The sequence below is a fragment of the Phaseolus vulgaris genome, chromosome 5 (genome assembly GCF_000499845.2).
Source record: "Phaseolus vulgaris cultivar G19833 chromosome 5, P. vulgaris v2.0, whole genome shotgun sequence".
Classification (NCBI taxonomy): Eukaryota; Viridiplantae; Streptophyta; class Magnoliopsida; order Fabales; family Fabaceae; genus Phaseolus; species Phaseolus vulgaris.
In genome coordinates, this window is record NC_023755.2 from 5,150,495 (window position 1) to 5,172,502 (window position 22,008).

General features: G+C 28.7%; 2 protein-coding genes and 1 non-coding gene across 6 annotated transcripts in view; all 3 read left to right on the plus strand.

Moving 5' to 3' along the window:
• The window catches only part of LOC137834966 (E3 ubiquitin-protein ligase RGLG4-like), a 57,081-nt gene that overhangs the window by 18,329 nt on the left and 16,744 nt on the right, over nucleotides 1-22,008 (plus strand). Inside the window, exons 10-11 of one of the 2 annotated variants that reach the window (XM_068643240.1) lie at nucleotides 1,129-1,185; nucleotides 1,274-1,356. In XM_068643240.1, coding sequence (XP_068499341.1) covers nucleotides 1,129-1,185; nucleotides 1,274-1,356 — 140 coding nt within the window. Of the gene's footprint in view, nucleotides 1-1,128; nucleotides 1,186-1,273; nucleotides 1,530-22,008 lie in introns of those variants that run through there. The other variant, XM_068643239.1, reaches the window with a different exon arrangement.
• On the plus strand, nucleotides 5,306-5,379 carry TRNAN-GUU (transfer RNA asparagine (anticodon GUU)). The gene has a single exon. It is a non-coding gene; the product is annotated as a tRNA-Asn (tRNA).
• Nucleotides 7,236-14,310, plus strand: LOC137834968 (uncharacterized). 3 transcript variants are annotated; one of them, XM_068643245.1, is made up of 3 exons: nucleotides 7,236-7,364; nucleotides 11,277-12,019; nucleotides 13,464-14,310. In XM_068643245.1, the coding sequence occupies exons 2-3, from the start codon at nucleotides 11,338-11,340 to the stop codon at nucleotides 13,466-13,468; spliced, it is 687 nt and encodes a 228-aa protein (XP_068499346.1). In that variant the 5' UTR covers nucleotides 7,236-7,364; nucleotides 11,277-11,337; the 3' UTR covers nucleotides 13,469-14,310. The 3 variants fall into 3 exon arrangements, with proteins under 3 accessions (XP_068499346.1, XP_068499344.1, XP_068499345.1); XM_068643243.1 differs by lacking the exon at nucleotides 13,464-14,310 and having other exon boundaries at nucleotides 11,277-13,397; XM_068643244.1 differs by lacking the exon at nucleotides 13,464-14,310 and having other exon boundaries at nucleotides 7,287-7,364; nucleotides 11,326-13,397.

Consider the following 22,008-nt stretch of genomic DNA (forward strand, 5'->3'; position numbering starts at 1 on the left):
AGATCCAAAATACAGATTCTCCTCTTTCAAATCTTACACCACTGGCCATTTGCCCCCTGTAGGCAGTAACCATCTTCTACATGCTGCCCAAAACTAACCTCTAGGGTAGTCCCAACCATTTCATGCCACAATCTGCTTTTGTTTCTCTGTTGAGTAAGAGGTGCCATAGACTTAAAACCGTCTAGCTTAGAACAGATCACGCAGTAACCGTCTACATGCTTATTTAAACTTGCTTGATAGAATTTATCTCTTGTAGAAGGCCTGATATGCAAAATTGGTCATCTTTTGAGAATCTTCTTCAATTCTTCCCAGAGTTCTTAAGCATTATCAATGTAAATTGTACTCTGACCAATATGGGGATAAAGTGTGTTATCTAATATATAACCATTATATAACAACGTTCCCAAACATCAAAAAGCGGATCTTCATGAATAGGTTGTGTGATATCTCCATTCTAGCTTTAGCTTACTCTTGGATGAAAGAGCATGTTTCATACCTCTAATAGTTAGCCATACTCAACTATGGAGTGACAAGAACCATTCCAAGGTTCTCTCCAGAGTATAGGAAGAAAGAACATGAGGGATTTTATGACACATCCATGTTAATAATGTTCATGGAAAAATAGAGTTACAAATAAAAAAACAAGATTATAAGAAAAGATGGAAGAAAGTTATCACAAGCATAACAGTTGAGATTAACCCGCTTTGATACCATAGGGTCCGAAAGGATAAAGGCGAAGGTAAAAAGAAGAAGACTGTAAGTAGTGAAAATAACAATAATTTACAATGGAAGAATAAATAGACCAAAGAATGAATGAATGAACTATACAACCTACCATCTTACTAGATCGTCTATTATAACAAAAAAACACAATAAACTAAAACAACAAACTAGACTGATTATAAAATAGTCTAAATAGACTCTCTGACAAAACCATATAAAGAGACCGTCTAACAAAATCTTTAACAAACACTTTCTAATTTTTTTCTCTACAAACACATTTGAAAATAAGATATATAATGTGAAAACGATTTGAAAATTTTATAAATTAAAAAAGGAAACTGGATAGCTGTTAATATTTGATTATTGTATTGATTTGTTGTTCTATCAAATTATTCAATTATACAGGTTTGCCCTGTGTGTTTGACCAATCCAAGAGACTTGGCCTTTGGGTGTGGACACATGGTGAGTTACTAAATTATTAGTCTCGTTTCTCTTATTGTTATTATTTTATTATTATTGTTATCATTATTATAATATTTTGGAAAAATAGACATGCAGGGAGTGTGGATACAAGTTAACTAATTGTCCGATGTGCCGAGAGAGGATCAATACTCGTCTTAGGGTGTACAGTGGGTGATTGTAATTAATAAAAATCAAGCACATTAATTACATACTTTGCATAACATACCTTTCAAATTAGGGTTCAACATGCTTTCTGGTTGTATGAAGACTACTGAAAATGTGGAGATGGATTGCCCACTTTCTCTGTATATGTCTTATTTTAATTGTATTTTCTCTCGGAATAATTTTTTATTTTATAGTTTTTAATGATTTTATTTTGGTTAAAAAATTTACAAATTAAGTAACTTTCATATTTATAGTTTTATCGATTATGTGATTTTGATTAACACATAAAAGTAATTTTAGTTTACCGCTAATTTATCGTCCCTTTTTTAATATACATGCTACTATGATAACTTTATATGTAAAATTAATTATTAATTTTATAAATTTTTTTATTTAATGTTACATAAATGATGCAATAATATGTTAATATTTGAAAACTATTTAAAATAAAACACTTAATCCAAACACATTTGAACTAATTTAATTTTCTATTAGAAGACCTCCATCACTAATTTAATTAAAACATCTAATATAACATAATTTTTTTCTTGCACTTGTTCATTCATTTATACCCTTTTCACCTACCACAACATTTGCTCAAGTATAAAAATATGATTATTACAATGAAATCATAACACAATATTTATATTAAAAAAAGGCAGTGTTTAAAAAGATCACATGCATTTATAATATATATATATATATATATTATAATTTATAAAATTTATCTACAATTCATTTATACACTTGTATAGATACATATTCAATTCATTTAGATATATTCTTTTTTATAAAAACTTTCGATGAAACTTGACATCTGAGTTATGTTGTCACCTTAAGTAACAACAATCATTTGTTACCACATGAAAAAAAAAATATTACTAAAATAAAAAAGAAAGAAAATACAAAAAAAATATGGGGGAGTATACCAAAATCCATACATTAACAAAAATGGTACATAGGTAACCTATACTTATTAATAAAGAATTCTAAGAAAAGACTAGATTGAAGTCTATTATATCCATAACAAGAAAAACAATTAATAGAAACTCATTTTAGAGACAAAAAATAATTAGTTATTATATTGACTAAATTAGATACTATTTCAGATACTAAAAAAATTATTGGTTTCTAAATTAATTTTTATTATTGATAAATAGTTTATAAATTGATATATAATTAGCTACCAAAGCTTTTGCTACCAAATCTAGAATCTAAGTAATTGGTTGTTAAAATCTTAGTAGCTAAATAGATACCAATTTAGAAACTATTTATCAATAATAGAAATTAATTTAGAAACCAATAATATTTTTAGTTTCTAAAATAGTATCTAATTTAGTCAATATAATAATTAATTATTTTTAGTCTCTAAAATTAGTTTCTAATTAGTAATTTTCTAGTAGTGATCAATGAAAATACTCTTTATATATAAAACCTAAGTTAACAAATTTATCAACATACTCTTATATTATCAACTACTAATATCAACTACTAATATCAACATTAGAGAAGCTTCAATACTATACACAAACCTTTTGACAATTGTTAAAAAATCATTCGAAAAAAAATATTAAACCGTTGCTAATCAAGACGTCATTGTAAGTGGATTAATATACCAACAATTATAATAGTCGTTAAAAATTAGCATTTTAATGTCCACTCAAGTTGAAAAATGTAATCATAATTGAAGTTAACAATGATAGGTTGGTATAAGTTATAGTTGATATGAAAAAATAAGAAATAAAAAATATCAAGTTTTAAAATTGACGACAATTTATGTGGAAACGGTAGTTTAGTCAAATATGACGGACGATTTAGGTGGAATTTGTCTTCGTTTGTTCGGATTTTTTACATGATTATTTTTGTTTTTGACATCATCAGCAAACCATCAAAATATAGTTAAGCACAAACACTTACTATTGTTTCACATTGTAAACAAATTAATGAATGCAAATATATAAATATTCATAAAATATACTTAAATGCTTAATAAACTTACAAACAATTGTCAATTAAAATTTGTAAATAACAGAAAATCGAATCAATGTTAATAAGAAGTAAAAGTTCTTTCCAGATCTAACACTAAAAGTTTTTCCATGTTGTTCTAAGATAATGAAATGCTTTTAAGCCTAGCAACTATGTGTTCTTGAAAACTGCAAAAGTTAGCATAAGTCGTTAAGTAATAACTTAATTTACCAATATATTTGTGGGTTATAGCATATTATTTATCACAATCTCTATCAATATTAATTTGGACAATGATCATTATTCACTAAATTACATAATAGTCGCATTTATATTCTTCGATTTGTTTATTTCTGCATTGAAAATTATTTATTATTAAGGGTGGCAAAGCTAGCTGACCCGCCCCGCATATGTCTGCAAAATGCGAATCGGGATGGACCGTCCTGCATACAAAATGCGGGATGATTTTCATGGCCTGCCTCGCATGTGGGTTGGCATGTGGGTTTGTAGGCCGGCCCACTTTCTTTTATTTATTTAATGTGGAGGATGAGTGGAGGCAGCAACGGTGTGTAGTAGCGGAGCAGCGCGAGTGGCAGCAGCGTGCAACATTTGCAGGCGAAGCCGCATGGAGTCGCAGCCAAAGCGAGCGGTAGTGTTGCAAAGGAGAGTGCATCGTGTGTTGTGTGCGTTTTTGGAAACATCGTAGTTGCGTTGTGTTTTGAGTGAAAACCTAATTTTCTTTCACTCAAAGTTGTCATTCCTCCACTGGACCATTGCAGTCAAGTTAATTATTTTTTTTTTGCGAGCTAGCAGGCCAGCCCGCCCTGCCCCACTGCTGGCTCGCACAGACCGCAGGTTATGCGGGGCGAGCTAATGCAGGTTGAAAATGTCAGCCCATCTCGCTTTGTCACCCTTCCCGCTTTGTCACCCTTATTTATTATAACATATTTAAATAACTTACTGTATCTTTATTCAATAAATATGAACACATGCACACGCATACAGACTCACATGCACATGCACACACACAATTACAATGCATCAAGAAATTGTTCTCATCCACTTCCCTTGCAAGCAACAACAAATTCATAAGATCTATCTTCACCCTTCATTAGACTTGATCCCATCATGAACCAGATAAAATGAACGCTAGTGCAAAATGTAAAAATAACGACTATTTATTTAATGCGTTTTTACGGTTAGACACTATCATTCAAAACGCGATGGTATTTTTAAAATTAACTTCATTTAAGAATGCGACTACACGCACACACATACAAACACACACGAAGGCTAGGGCACATGTTCGAAGTGATTCGACTTGGAATCAATTGGTCAAAAATGCTTCTTGGCCTTTATGTGGAATTTCCTTTCATGCTTTTGAAGATCTCCACTTTTTTTTGTGTTCTTCTTGTATTGTAGTTGCCTCATGTAAGACTCAATTGGAGGTTTAATTAAGATTAAAAACTACTCCACTTATAACTCTATAAAAGTCTTAAAAATTATAAAGAAAATATAACATATAAAATTTGTATAAAAATAAGAAACTTTATCTTGAAGAATTTCATTCAACGAAAATTTGTATTCTTAGAAAAACATGAATAGATGTGAAATTTCGTTTGTAAGCTCAATGCCCCCCTAGACGTAATTATTAATTTCCATATTTTATTTCTCATTTTAAAAATCAATCTTACAAATTTTTTATACTCAATTATTGCTAAAAACTTGAAGCTTATTAACTAAACCACATTCATATAATTAAATGTTTTTTTTCAATGAAGTTCCTGATTTTCTACTCGAAAAAATTAATAAATTGATTTTACGTAATAATAGAAACCAATGTTTTAATTAACTTTAAAAAATAAAAATCATTTGTAAACTTATTTCAAGAATAAAAGCAAATTTTCTTAAGTAAGCTACATAATTTAAAAGAAAAAATAAATTGTTTTCAGTATAAGTGATAAACAATAAATATGCTTACTGTGACAAAGCTGGAATAGCTCAGTTGGTTAGAGCGTGTGGCTGTTAACCACAAGGTCGGAGGTTCAAGCCCTCCTTCTAGCGATTTTGTTTAAATTTTTAAATTTTTAAATTATTTTATTATTCTATATCTCAACTATATTTTTATTTTATATAAATATGTTTACTGTATTGCACAGGTTTTAAAAAATGTTATATTTATGAATATATTAACAAAAAAATATTTTAAATTATATTTTAGTCATTTTTTTTTCTTTAAAAAAGTTTTCACATATGAAAGAAATGAAAATCGACTAACATTGTTTAATACAAAAATAATTTCGATCTTCTTTTGATTTATCTAACAACAATTGAGAGGCTCTAAATTATTTTTTCTCTAGGATTTTAAGTTGGCTAAATTAATTTTCAATTGTGCTTGATGTAACATTTTCATATTTAATATTGTATTATTTAAGCAAGTAGTTTATAATTATTTTATTTATGTACATTTCAACAAATGTACAAGGTCTGGTCTTAGTTCCAAATTTTAAAAATTTAAAATTATATTTCATAAAATACTAAAAATTGATTTACAAACAAACTTTATATAAAAAATATTAATATTAACCTATGGTTATTAGGAGTCCGTAGTTAATCAAATAATAAATTTAAAAGGCACAAAGTCAAAGCCATTCGTCAAATAATTCAACAAATTCAGAATCTCAAGAATAATAAGAAGGATAGGTTTCGAAATTCAAAACTTTTATCATCAAAAACAAAAAATTCAAAATTAAGAAAAATCAACAAAACATATTAATCAATAACTCATTCACAATTAATTCAATCATCACGTCCCAAAACAAAAACAAAAAATCCCAGATCCTTTTTCGCAGGTTTGAATTAACAAATTAAACACCAATTAATTATTGAAAATCATATATAAGGATTAAATTATTGAAAATCATATATAAGGATTAAATAATTTGTATTTAGTATCTTATTGTTGAAATTTAAGCAAACATTGAATGTAATTTTGAATTTTGGACAAATTTAAAGAATAATAAGAAATCGTAATGAAAGAACCCGAAAAAGTATTCATTCTTTCGAGATAAATTTTTTTTTACAGTAAAAAACATACTTTTAACAACTGATTATAATAATTTCATTGTGTTAATATATTGAAGTTCAAACACACCTCTCTTAACACACGAATCTGACATCCACATTCGTACGATATTTATAGAATATGTATCGATAAAGGGGTCTAACTTAAAAAATATTTGTTGAATTTCAATTAACTTTAACATAATTTAAAAAATATATATATATTAATTTTCTAAAATTTAAAATTTATTATATAAATTTTTATTATGACTATAAAAATAAAGAACATATCTTTTAGAATATTTTTACTAAAAAAAATATATTTATAAATATAAATCTTTATTATCAATTTATATAATTTATAATTATATGATATATAGATTTGTATCCACGTGTCCTACTTTTTAAAAATTAAATATATCTTCATATTTTCTCTGTGTCATATTAATGTCTGGTAAGTATTATTTTACATCTTCTTATAAATAAAAAAAATGAATCGGGTTGTGTTGACGGAGAAAGAGAAATGGACAAAACGTGGTGGTCGTGTCATTAAAAATAATAGTAACGATTTCATTAAAATAGTGTCATTATTTTTATAAATAAATAATTTTGAATGAAAAACCAAAATAATTGATTTGATGATAGGAAATAAAGTAATAATTTATTAAAATGGAAGTCAACTATATATCACTAAAATTATGTATAACATTCTGAAAAGATAGATTATAGAAATGAATAAATCAGAAGTAGTGTGAACACAAACTCTAGAAAATGACAGCGGATGACAGCGCATTAAAGAAGGGTAAAAGCGTAAAAAGATTAAGGGACAAAATTGTAAAAGTGTAACAATTCTGAAAATTAAGATAAAGAGGTGAGAGAAGGAACGCTGAATCCTCCAGAAACACACGAAGAGAAAAGCTTGATTGGCGTTGATGGAGATTGAAAAGCTGTAATCGGAGAAGAAGAGTGAAAGAGCCATTTACCAGGTACCAACAACTGAACTCAACATTCTTATTATTATGAAAAAATAACAACAATTTACAACTCAAAACCTATTTATAGAGGTTTTGGAAAAATCCAAAACAAAGAGATACCGGTGATAACCGGTATGTCAAAATCTTGATAAATATGCAGTCATTGATGTTAGGACAAGAATCCAAGGCTTTTTTTGCTCTCTGTATCTTTGATTTTTTTTTCCTTTATTATTTCTTGCATTGTAAAATTTTAAAATCTTTTAAATTCAACCATTCAAAACAGTAGTTCAAATTTAAGTATTATTATAAGTTATATTCTTTTGAAATATTACACAATCCATTTTCAGGAGGAAATATATCCTAAATTGTACAACAATCCATTTCTTATCTTCTCTCTGGTTTTTTGGATAAACCACTAATCTCTAATTATAAAATGAGTTTGTAAGATCACATCTGTTGATATATGTATTATAGTGTTTATGCAGTATAAGTTTTCGGTATGTTGATATATCAAAAATTATACTTTGACAATTAAGATAGTTGTAAAGTGATAATTTAAAAAAATAAAAAACATAATAAAGGATAAATGTATAATTAAATAATGTGAAAATTTATTAAAATAATAGTATTGAAAGTTGTATGGTAGATATAGAAAAAAAATAAGTTGTCAATGTATCATGATCTTTGATATATAGAAAATGATAGTTTGACAATTGTTGGAGTTGTATGTGATGAGTTTAAAAATAAATATATATAATAAAGAGTAAATTTATAATTAAATTATATGAAAAAATATTAAAATAATAGTAATAGAAGTTGTAACGTGGTTGTATAAAAAATTGAGATTGTCAATGTACCATTATCCTTAATATGACGATATAGGGGAATTGAACATGATATCCATAGACCGACCCACCGTCTCCACCTCTAGGAACTACGAGATCATCCAAAGGACACCTTTGGCATCCCAGAATCGCGAACCAACCATAGAACCATGTTCAAAGAGTGGAACACATTAGCTATCCACTCTTAGCTTGAATAGTAAGGGTGGGAGAAGGGCAATCACTGATTGGTAGAAGTTATCATCTATCGTTGGTCTCTATGGTAGAATTGGTTTAATAGGAGGATGAAAGTAATGATGTTCATTTAACTAATTTTTTTATAAAGAGTTATAATATTTCTTTATTCTTCTTTAATTTAATTAAATTTTTACTATAAAAAGAATTGTGCACTTTGAATAAATAATTTATATAATTTAAAACATTATTTTTAAATCATTGATGAGAAAATTTATAAACTCTTTTTAAAACATTTAATCTGAAAAATGTAATTATCAATTTCAGATGGAAGAATGCATAATAGTTTTTTTCTTGGAATATGAAAGTTTGTGTTTTAATTTTTGAAGAATAAATTGAATGCGTTTTAATTTGTGAAGAATAAATTGAATGTGTCTGATGGAACCTTTGGTTTGCTGGGATGATTTCATGATATACTTTTTAGTTGTATGAGTGTTAGTCTTAGATGATTCTTTTCGGATTCAGTCTAGTGGGGTGGTTAAAGGTTGTGTTTCATGTATCAGGGTTGGACCACCCATAAAGTAATCCACATTTATTTATTTTTTATTGTCAATAAAAAAATAAAAGACCTATTATTCTTGCATACCATACATTAAATTATAATAGAGATAGACACTTATCTTGATTCATAAGAGTTCCTGTATGAGGAGTTTCTTCCTCTCACTTTCCTTCTCTCAATCTATCTCTTTGTAATTTTTTAGTAATTACAAATCTACCATTCAATTAATTTCGAAACTAATAGTATTCATGAAAAATATACAAAATATACAAATATATATGTATTTAATGTCATTTTTTTTTCCAATGTAACCTCTCCCTCTTTTATTCAAATAAAAAAAATTGCACGTGTTACGGAACGGACCTATGAATGCAAAAATTACATGAATGCATAGTAAAAATCAGCATTTAAATAATTAAAATAATGTAACGGGTCTCTGGTGGATAAATTCCCTATTTAGTACCATTTACACTTTTACTTCACAATTTAGCACTCTTTTGTTTTTATTTCCCTATCTAACACCCTTTTGTTTTTATTTCCCTATCTAACACCCTTTTATTTTTTATTTCCCTATCTAACACCATTTTAAAAATAAATTAAAAAAAATTGATAATTTTAATTTTGAGTGCATTAAAAAATAAATATTTTTAATGTTTAAAATAGTTAGAAATATAATTAATGAATAAAGAAATGAGTTTTTACAAAAAAATAAAATAATAAATTTAAAATGTTTAGTTTAAAAATTATTTTTTTAAGAATGAAAAAAATAAAAAATTAAACTCTACAACAACATAAAAGTTGAATCTATAAACATAAATTAGTATTTATTTTTATTATTATTGATGATGTAATCATGTTAATTTCAAGTAAAAAATACATGATATAATTATAAAAAAAAAACAAGTTGAATAAGAACTGATATGGACATAAGAGAACAACATGATCGAAAAAAAAATGTTCATATTGTCAAACATTAGGACACACATAAAAAATTTGTTCCAACATTACTGGATTGTGCACTTCTCGTCATTAATTATGTTTCATTTCGCACAAATTATTTAATGTACCATTGAAGAAAATATTAAATGAAGGACCATCTTTCATTTATTTTTCTTTTATATCTTTTATGTTTTTAGTTATTATTTTTTTTCTGTCATTCTTTATTTATTTCTGTTTTTTGTTTTTATTTTATTGTTGTTGTTTTTATTTTCTAGACTTATTTATTTTTGCATTTTTTATTCTCATTTTTAAACATTAAGGATAACATTTGCATTAGTTTTTTTTTAGGATTTTACATTTAAGGTAAACACTTCAATATTATTTGTGTGTCCACTATTAATTAATACTAATTAATTTTGTTTTTTTTATAATTATATCCTGTATCTTTACTTGAAATTAACATGATTACATCATCAATAATAATAAAAATAAATACTAATTTATGTTTATAGATTCAACTTTTATGTTGTTGTAGGGTTTAATTTTTTATTTTCTTCATTCTTAAAAAATAATTTTAAACTAAACATTTTAAATTTATTATTTTTTTATTTTTATTTTGTAAATACTCATTTCTTTATTCATTAATTATATTTCTAACTATTTTAAATATTAAAAATATTTATTTTTTAATACATTCAAAATTAAAATTATAAAAAAATTATTATTTTTTATTATTTTTAAATGATGCTAGATAGGGAAATAAAAAATAAAAGGGTGCTAGATAGAAAAATAAAAACAAAAAGATGCTAGATAGGGAATTAAAAACAAAAAAGTGCTAGATAGAAAAATAAAAGTATAAATGGTGCTAGATAGAAAATTCAAGAAAAAAAAGTCATGACTTTTCATTCAATTATTTTCTTTGAATTGGAGTATGTGAAGGTTCTCTCACTGCCATAAAATTTATTTTACCTTAATTTAGTTATCGAAAATTTCTTCCATTTATAAATTAAAATTAGGATTCGTAAAATTAAAAAAATAAAGCATCATTCATAAAGAATTATAGATTTGAGCACCACATTATCTAAATTCAAATGCATATTTATAAGAATCTTACGTCATATATTATACATTAAATTCTTATATATTATACATTAAATTATAACTTGATGCAATTGATCCATGAATAATTTTTTTAATCCCCTTTTCTTGTCATACTTTTTCTTTATGATTAACAGTGAGCAATTTTTCTGCAGAAACAAAACCTATCTTTTGAATGTTTTCTAATCTTTATCAAACTAGATTTCAATTAATTTTAAAAAAATAGATATAACCTCACATATTAATTAATATACTTTTTTATATTATTAAATTATATCCAAAATCCAAAAACTAAAACTATTTTTCTAACAGTGAAAAGGCAGAGTAGAAAGGCTAGCAACATATCTTAATATTATTACAGAAAAAGAGCACGATGGATTTTCCTAGTGGAGGGGAGATAATGGAGGACGTGGAGAATAACTACATCGGAGGAGAAAACAATGATGAAGAAAACAGAATTGAAATCTCAGAAGAACGCAGTGAAGAAGTTCAGGCACATGGTTGGTGTTTGTTGCCAAAGAGAACATACGATTCAATAAAAGAAAAAGAGGATGAATCTTGGAGAGAAATAATAGATGATCAGACTCTAAAGCAAAAGAGCCCTGGGGGAAACACGGTGCTGCATGTAGCAGCTCTCTATGGAAATGATAGGTGTGTGGAAAGAATACTTGAAATTGGTCCAGCAGAGCTTTTGATAGCATTAAATAATAATGGTGACACCCCACTGCATGTTGCTGCAAGAGCTGGCAAGATCTCTACTCTTCACAAGTTGGTGGCTCCACTTCTTCGTAATCTAAATTCTCAACAAGCCAAAATGGTAATCCTAGTAATCAACAAACAAAGAAATACTTTGTTTCATGAAGCCTTGTTGAATGGTCACAAAAATGTAATGGAGATTCTAGATTCTTCACCACCAGGTTTCAGGAAATTGGTTGAGCTAGAAGTGTTTGCTTGTACAAACTATCAAGACAAATCAGTTTTGCAGTTAGCATTTGAGAGAGGGTACGAGGACATTGTTGATGATGGGTTGACCAGAATAATTCCTGGTATGGAAGGTACATAGTTGCCACAACCTTTTAAACTTCCTCCTATTATTTTTGCTAATGCTCTATTTTTCCTAATTTCAAAATATTTTTACTCAACTCCATAAAACCACTCATCAGAAAGGTTTACACTTACACCCACTCTTATATTATCAACTTATATAATATAAAAGATTCTAAACTTATATAATATAAAAGGTTTTAATATTTAATTGATATGGATCTCCAACAAGTTTGGGATGAGGCATATATATTAATCATAAGTCAAGATAACAACATCTAATCTACCACTACTTTGGAATTCCATTTCTGCTAGCTTTTATCTTGTTTTTATTAAGGGAAATTTATCCTTCCTAAATTAAGAAATTATGTCAATTTATTAATAAATAAAACATATCTTAGTAAAGTTTTAAAAAATAATTATTTATGAAACTTAACTGAATAGTTAATTACAAAGTACTAATAAGTTAGGCCTTTTCAATTTTCAAATTAATATTTTATTTCGAAATTGTATTTTAAATTAAAACTTCTCAAATGTCCAACCTTTTTATTCTTCTCTCTCCATCCAATTAGTACACAAATGTCTTTAAAGCATCTCCAAAAATTGTTCAGGGGAGTTTTCCTAAGATGTAAAAAATTGAAATGCAAATTATTTTTTTAATAACTTTAACTGATACGGCATTTTAACAGATGACATACATTTCAATGGAATTTTACAGATTTAATTTTTAAATTTTTTTTATAAATTGAAAAAATTGCTTAGTAAATAATTCCAATTCTCTATATTTTATAAGTATTTTTTTAGTTTTAAACAACTATATATTAGTAATCTACATTAAAATAATATTTTTATTCACATATATCTCATACTAAAAATCATAATTGCTACTTCATAATTCTGCAGTAGTTCTCATATCAAGTTTGTCTGCATCTTACAACTTTATATGATAATAATCATAATATGGTCCTCTAGTTCATCACCCAGCAACCTGACCGACCGAAGGAAGGAGAAGAAGACTTCAATAGTTCTCTAGGTCCCATCTCCCTAGTAGGAACACAATTAAATTCTTCCAAATTAATATGTTCATTATTATGGTGCAAGTAATTGACTTAATTCAATTTGTTTATTTAAGACAATACTTGATTATGATGCTTTTATAATATACGTACAAACATGAAGAACCAAACATAAGAAACATATTTTAAACGAGCAACAACCACATAATACACAAAATAAATATTATACTGAATTAACAATAGTTTCCACATTTTCAACACATTTATTAAACATTTTGTGTCTCTTATCAAAAGATTCATTGTCATGAGATTAATGTAGTCTTTAGACATTGTCTTAAAAATTTTCATTCCCAATAACTTACTCTTTCAAATATTTACAATGTGCTACTAGTTTGGTTATAATTATTAAAACTGAAAAAACTACTAATCATTTATGTAGGGTGAAAAAACTTGCCTCGTGTTCCTCATTTCGCTTGAGAGCTCTATCACAACCGTGGGTGGGGGTTGGTTTTATCGGGCCCCACGGTGGGTGCCAAATGTTCTTGTCGGTTGATCTGGTCACCGGTTCACTTCGAAGACAAGTTGTGGCTCTGTCTATCTATGGTAGATTTTGTGCTTCCTTCTGAAACGCGCTCCATTGAGACAAAAGGGGCCCTACCTGTTGATTGCACTCCAACGATCAAGTCAGTACAAGGCTTATAGAAACAAGAAGTAAGTGAGTAGTTTCAGTCTTAGAAACCGTGTACCTTTACCTAGGATCTCAAGTTCCTTTTATAGCCTACCTCTTGTAGCAGCTTTCCATCACAGGAGTCTCTTCCAATGAAAGCCTGCGTAATTAAAGATATTATGTTTTAGAGAACATTCTCTTAGCGCCGCAACTGAACATAATCTCTCCCTTTTGGAGTGCATCAAATCTTAACAGTATAACCACCAGAGTACTAACTCATGTACCAACATCAAGGGTTTAATCTATTTCATGTAGGCACCTTCGGCGAGGCGCTACGTACCACACATGCAACCTACTCACTGCGTCCTAGCGCACATGAGCTTAGGTTTAGAGAAAATATTTGCTTGTGCAAGACCCATACGCACTAAGCGCACCCCTAGGTCCTTTACTATCCCTACTGGCCGTCTAAGCCTCGCACGAGGGGGTTACGTTAAGTATATATAAAAAAGAGTTAACACACATCTTGAGCCCAACCATATGGCCTATCAACTTGGTTTAGAAGCTGACCTGACCTAACTAAGACTGAGCTTCGACTAGCGCGTACTGAACTCTGAGTGCTCTAGCCAGTATAATATTATAAATATTATAAATATTATAAATATTATAAATATTATAAATATTATAAATATTATAAATATTATAAATATTATAAATATTATAAATATTATAAATATTATAAATATTATAAATATTATAAATATTATAAATATTATAAATATTATAAAAATTATAAAAATTATAAAAATTATAAATATTATAAATATTACAAATCCATAAATATTACAAATCCATAAATATTACAAATGTAATACTTTATAAACGGATACAATCCGTATATAATTATTACTGCTTCATACGCTCCATACAACACCTAATTTTAGTTTTAGTTTTTTAATGGGCTGCAACACATATGGCCCAATTAGAAAAAAGGTGTTATAATTTTAATTGGATTTAGATGGAGGCCATCAATATGAAATATTATTATTGATACTAATATTTATGTTTTTTTTTTAATTTTAATATTATAATTTTTTTAATTAAATTTAAAAAATAATTAAACTCAAATTAATTTTCTAATTAAAATATGGCCCAATTAATTTGAGTTTAATTATTTTTTAAATTTAATTCTAACAACGTAATAAATCTTAAAATTATTTAATTCTTTATAACCTTCTTTTATATTTTCATTTTCATTTTTATTTATTTTAGTTTGTTCATTACTTTTAATTCCCATCAAGAACTATACAAATCCAAATCCGTATGTATATTTTTTTATGTAATGCTCACTTTATATATGAATCTGGATTTGTATGTAAAAATCAGTTTGTAACACTTACTTTATATACGGATTTGGATTCGTATGTAAAAATCCGTATGTAATGCTCACTTTACATACGGATCTGGATCTGTATGTAAAAATTGGTATGTAACACTTAATTTGCATATAGATCTGGATCCGTTTTTAAAAATCCGTATGTATTGCTCACTTTACATACGGATATGGGTTTGTATGTAAAAATACGTATGTAACACTCACTTTACATACAAATCCAAATCCGTAAATCCGTATAATAATTAGTATGTAAATAATAAATTTTTTGTATTAAAACCGTCACTTCATACACAATTTTTTTTTTTAATAAATAGAATAATATTTGTAATTATAATTTGTAATCAGAAAATAAATCTGAAATTTAAACACGTCTAAACATCAATAAATATAAATAATTTAAAAAAAAACTTATAAATTAAAGGTTTAACTACGAATACAAAGTATATAAAATACCACTCCTTAACTAATTATGCATAAAACATTACCTCAATTACAAAACTATATCTAATTATTAAAAAAAATCCTAATTAATTATAAGAAATTAACTATAATCAATTACGTTCAAAAATCTAATAATTATAATGTATAACATAATAGATTATTTGGACTGTGCGATTAAATGACAAGATAAATATAATAACATGTATCATATTTATAATGGTCTACTTTTTTTAAAAATAATAAATTATGTACATAATATCTTCAACTTGATGAAAAACAAAATATTAAACATCATTTAATCCATAATTTTCTAGTCAACCTGATGAAAAACAAAATGATAAAACATCATTTAATCCACAATTTTCTAGTGAAATTCTCTTATATTACGGGGTATGTTTCTCCCCTTTCCTCTTGACTTTCTTTTTCATCAAAATTACCCTCAACCAACTAGCTACAATCAACATACTATACATGATATCATGGTAGTTGTGCATTTATTGTTTTCCCAAACTTGTTCTTGGTGAATCTTTATAGAGAAAAGAGAAATGGAAAAAATATGGTTGTGCATTTATTGTTTATCAAGAATGTGTCATAAAAAATAATAGTAAATATATGATTTTTAAATAATTTGATTACAATAGTTTCATTGTGTTTATAAATAAATTATTTTTGAATAAAAAACCAAAATAATTGATTTGATGATAGGGAAAAAAGTAATCATTTATTAAAATATGAAAATATTAGTTATTTTTAAATTTTATATATAACTAAAATAAAGTATTATTTTAAAATGAAAATAGTAACACGCAATTTCTCAGTATTTTGTGAGAGAAGTTCACATGGAGGTATTTTTCCCCTGGTACAATTTAAAGTCGAATTTCACTATTGAGAAATCCATAAACTATTTTTAAAACATTTAATCTGGAAAATGTAATTATGAATAATTTCAGATGTAAGAATCTGTAGTTTTTTTTCTTCGAATATGAAAGTTTGTGTTTTAACTTTTGAAGAATAAGTTGGTTCATCTGGTGTTGTGAGGTCAACTTGTACAGTTGGTTCATCATTTATTTCTTGTCCGTTTTCTTTTACTTAAACATTAAAAAATCTTACGTGGCCTATGTTGATGGTTAATATCACTAGAAGTAGTCATGACTTTAAACTCATAAATTCTTGGCATGTTACATCTGATTTTTCTAAGGAAATTTTGGAGCAAGAGCTAGAGGAATTTGAAGAAGTGGTCAAGGAGATATTTTCAAAAGGAGGTGAATCAAGGATGGGGGAAGTGAAGGATGAGATGGTGTCACTCGAAGAAATTTGTGGAAATTATTTAAGATTATTGTATTTTATTTAAATATCTTATTACAATATACAAAATTAAATATTATATAAATTTATTTATTATTTATAATTTTAAAAATATTTATACTATTAATAACAACATATAATTATAAATAATGAAAATAAAAAAGTAAAAAAAATAAAAAAAAATAAAAAAATTATAATATTAATAATATATATAGTTATATAAAGTAACAAATGAATATAATAATAAATATTATTTTCATAAATTTTAATATATTTAATAAATTTATTTTAATTTAATATCAAAATATTTTCTATTATATTTTTTAATTTTTTATTAAAAAATATAAATAATTATGAATATTATATATTAAAAACATTTAATTAATTTTAAACTACACAAAAAAATCATAATTTATTATTCAAATATTTTTTAATAATAAAAATAAATTTGTAAACTTACAGTAAACATGTTCATAAATTCATTCTATCATTCCTCAATCTAAACAATCTCTTATATCCTCACACATCTTCTCTAATCCTCACAAATTCACTCTCTCCGAAGAATCTAAATCATAAAAAAAAAAAAAAAAATATTTCGTAGGAAAGTGACTGTTGTGTTTCATTGTTTGACATATAACTTTTAAGTTGCAGAAGAATAAAATGTTGAAAAGTCATCAACAAAATAATGACTTAAAAGTTAAATAAACAGTGAATATGTTGATTAAGAATAATAAAAAGTTTCCAAAAACATTTGTGCCCTATGCAAAGGCACCAATTAGCCAATAGGTGAGGAATGATGACTATCCTCTTCCATAAAACAAAATCAGAAATCAAGATGTATTTGATATGTATATTTATCCTGTTTTTCTCTTAAGTTGGTTTCTCAATCGCGCCTTTCTATAACTTCCTCATGTAATATTTATATCTTATATTGATTTTGCAAATCATATAAAATGTGTTTATTTTTTATATCGTTAGAATATACATAGATTATGGAATTAATTAAAAATTCATCTATAATAAATGTGAAATGTATTATTTATACTAGTGAATATATGAAGTTTGGACACGTGTTTTAAATTGTGTGTTTTTGTATCCGACTCGTATTAAACACTGATATGTGTGTGACAGTCATAAGATACGTATCGATGAAATGTCCAAATCAAAACACATGTTAACTCTTTAAAAATTATAACATGGTGACAACACAATTTAAAAGAGACAAATACAATGATTTTCTATAAATGTATAAACTTCATTGTATAAATATCTATTATAATTATATAAATAAAAAATAAATCCTATATATAATCAGAAATATTTAGATTTTATATGTATTATTCAAAATATTTTTTTATTTAATCTTCTATTATATCTTTATATGATATGAAATGGTTTAAAGTTGTTAATTTATCTTTAAAAATTAAAAAAAAAGTGTTTTTTTTAGTTATGATGATTTCCTATCGTATAATTTATAATGATGTAATATATAAACTCATGACCTATATTTTAGAAGTTATATATATCGAAATATATATGTTCATGTCATATATGTTGGGAAAAACGGGTAATTTTCCCACTAAAACAGAACTCTAACAGAGCTATCCGACAAATAATATTGAATAAACATAGCGGAATAATAAAAGAGATAAAGAGAAAAAAAACATACCAGAAAATTGTTAACAGAGTTCGGCCAATTTAGCCTATTCTCCGAGCACAACTGAAACAACCCACTTTTATTATTATGGGAGAAGATATTACAAATTGAGATATTTAACAGTGAAGGAGGAGATGTTAATTTATAACCCTGAAACCTCCTTCACAAACAATGAACCCACCGATGTGGGACTTGGGATTAAGCCAAAATCAACAAATCTCCACCTTGGCTTAATTTCAAGTCCCACCTAATACAAATATTCTCAAAACATAACAAAAACAAACTTTGCAGTTCTTCAAATTTGCGCCTCCGGGCGCCAACTTCAAATGTGCAAGATATTAACCAAGTCTAAACAATGTTCAAACTTGGCCCTTGTAACCACCTTGGTGAGCATATCTGCAGGATTCTCCGTAGTGTGAATCTTCTGGAGAACAATCTCCTCTTCTTCGAGAATCTCACACACAAAGTGATAGCGAACATCAATGTGCTTCGTCCGTGCATGAAAGACTTGATTCTTTGCTAAATGAATAGCACTCTGACTGTCAGAATATAACTCAAGTTGTTTCTAACCAACTCCCAAGTCTTTAAGCAACCCATGAAGCCAAATTGCTTCCTTCACAACCTCTGTAATCGCTATATACAAGGTCTCTGTCGTAGACAAAGCCACCGTAGACTGCAAGGTAGACTTCCAACTAACTGACGCTTTTGCTAAAGTGAACAAATAGCCAGTTGTAGACCGTCGCTTATCCAAATCACCTGCATAATCAGAATCACAATATCCAACTATGCATTGACCAAGTGATTCATCTTGCTCAAATGTCAATCCAACATCTAAGGTATTTTGGAGGTACTGTAAAATTCATCTCACAGCTTGCCAATGACCCTTGCCCGGATCATGCATGTACCTGCTAACAACACTCACAACCTATGAAATATCTGGTCTCGTACACACCATTGCATACATCAAGCTTCCAACTGCATTTGCATATGGAACTTTCGCCATGTATTCTCGTTCTTCATCAGCCGTTGGAGATAAACGACTACTCAATTTCAAATGAGGAGCAAGTGGGGTACTTACAAGTTTTGTATCTTCGTGTATACCAAAACGTTGTGGTACCTTCTGCAAATACTGCTTTTGTGACAGCCAAAGTTTTTCCCTCTCTTTGTCCCTGTTTATCTCCATGCCAAGAATCTTCTTGGCTTCCCCCAAATCCTTCATCTCGAACTCTTTACTCAATTGAGCCTTTAACCTGTAAATCTCAACTTGGCTCTTTGCTGCAATCAGCATATCATCAACCTATAAGAGTAAGTAAATGTAGGAACCATCTTCAAGTCTGCGCAAATACACACAATGATCATATTTGCTTCTCTTGTACTTCTGATCCATCATGAACTTATCAAATCGTTTGTACCACTGTCTCAGAGATTGTTTCAGTCCGTACAACGATTTGCTAAGTTTACAAACCCAATCTTCTTGACCAGCAACCTTGTATCCTTCTGGTTGAGACATACAGATTTCCTCCTTCAAATCACCGTGTAAGAACGCGGTCTTTACATCAAGTTGAGCTAGCTCCAAATTCAACTGTGCTACCAAGGCCAACAAAATTCGAATGGAGGAATGTTTAACAACTGGAGAAAATACCTCATTATAATCAATTCCCTCCCTCTGAGCAAAGCCTTTAACAACCAACCTTTCCTTGTAGCGAACATATTCTTTATTAGGAAATCCTTATTTCTTTGCAAATACCCATTTGCACCCAATTGCCTTCTTACCTTTTGGTAATTGTGCCAGCTTCCACGTCTTGTTCTTCTTTAAAGACTGCATCTCCTATTTCATCGCACCTGCCCAATTACCACTCTCTGAACTCAGAATGGCTTCTGGGTAAGTGGATGGAATGTCATCAACAACTGGAAGTGCATAGGCAACCATATCCATGAAACGAGCAGGCTTCTGAATATCTCGTCTCTGTCTTCTAACTGCAATTGGCGCTAATTGTTGTTGAGATTCTTGGGTAGGAACTTCTTCCTCATTTGACTCTTCTTCTGCCATAGGAGAGTCACTTGTGGTATTTCGTGTTGGGATCACCACTGTCTGCTAAAACTCTACATGCTTTCGGGCACACTCCACCTGTTGCGGAGTACTGTCAGCTCCTTCTGGATTTACCTTCTTTAACATGGCAGATTCATCAAAGGTAACATCCCTGTTGATAATCGTCTTCTTTGCCTCTAGACACCACAAACGGTATCCCTTCACTTCAGGACTAAAGCCCATGAAAAAAGCCTTCTTTGCCCGTGGATCCAACTTTGATTCAATCACATGATAATATGCAATAGAACCAAAAACATGCAAAGAATCATAATCAGTTACAGGTTTTCCAGACCATACCTCTAACGGGGTTTTGCCATCTATAGCAGATGATGGCAAACGATTGACGAGATGTTGAGCGTATGTCACAGCCTCAGTCCAAAACTCTCTGCCTAACTCAAAATTAGAAAACATACAACGAACTTTCTCCACAAGTGTCTTGTTCATACGCTCCGACACCCCATTCTGCTGTGGTGTTTTTTTAACAGTGAAGTGTCGAACTATGCCACAATCTTGGCATACCTCCAGGAACGGATCACTCTTGTATTCTCCTCCATTGTCTGTTCGGAGAACCTTAATCTTCCTTCCTATCTGGTTTTCAACTTGAGCTTTCCACTTAAGGAAAATTTCAAGCACATCATTTTTGTTCTTCATAGTAAACACCCAAACTCTCCCCTGGAAAAATCATCCACAAAAGTGACAAAATAATGTCTACCTGACGGAGTCTTGATAGGTCCCCACACATCTGGATGCACATAATCCAGAATACCCTTGGTATTGTGAATTGCAGTGCCAAACTTCACTCTTCGTTGTTTTCCCAAAACACAATGCTCACAAAATTCAAGTTTGCAAGCCTTCGTACCTTTCAACAATCCCTGCTTGGTAAGAATTTGCAAGGATTTCTCTCCAGTATGTCCCAACCTCATATGCCACAACTTCATTGCCTCATCATCCTTCTTAGTGCTGGAAGTTGATGCCGCTACTGTCCCCACCACTGTACTACCTTGATAGTAATACAGATTGTTCTTCCTCACGCCTTTCAACATCACCAGTGCTCCTGAAGTTGCTTTAAGAATTCCATCTCGCATTGTCACAACTAGGCCTTTAGATTCTAAAGCCCCCAATGAGATGAGATTCTTCTTCAACTTTGGCACGTACCGTACATCCCAAAATTCTGCTGGATCCATCATGATTCCACAACTTGATTGAACCTATCCCAGCTGTCTTACATGGATTATCATTACCCATGTAAACAACCCTGCCATCAAGTTCTTGAAATTCAAAGAACCATTGCCAAATGGGACACATATGATAGGTACAACCTGAATCCAATATCCACTCATCTGGATACGATGATGCTGAAAGCAAGACAATTAAAGAGATATCTGATTCCACATCACTTTTGCATTCTGCAACATTTGCATCTTGCAGAACC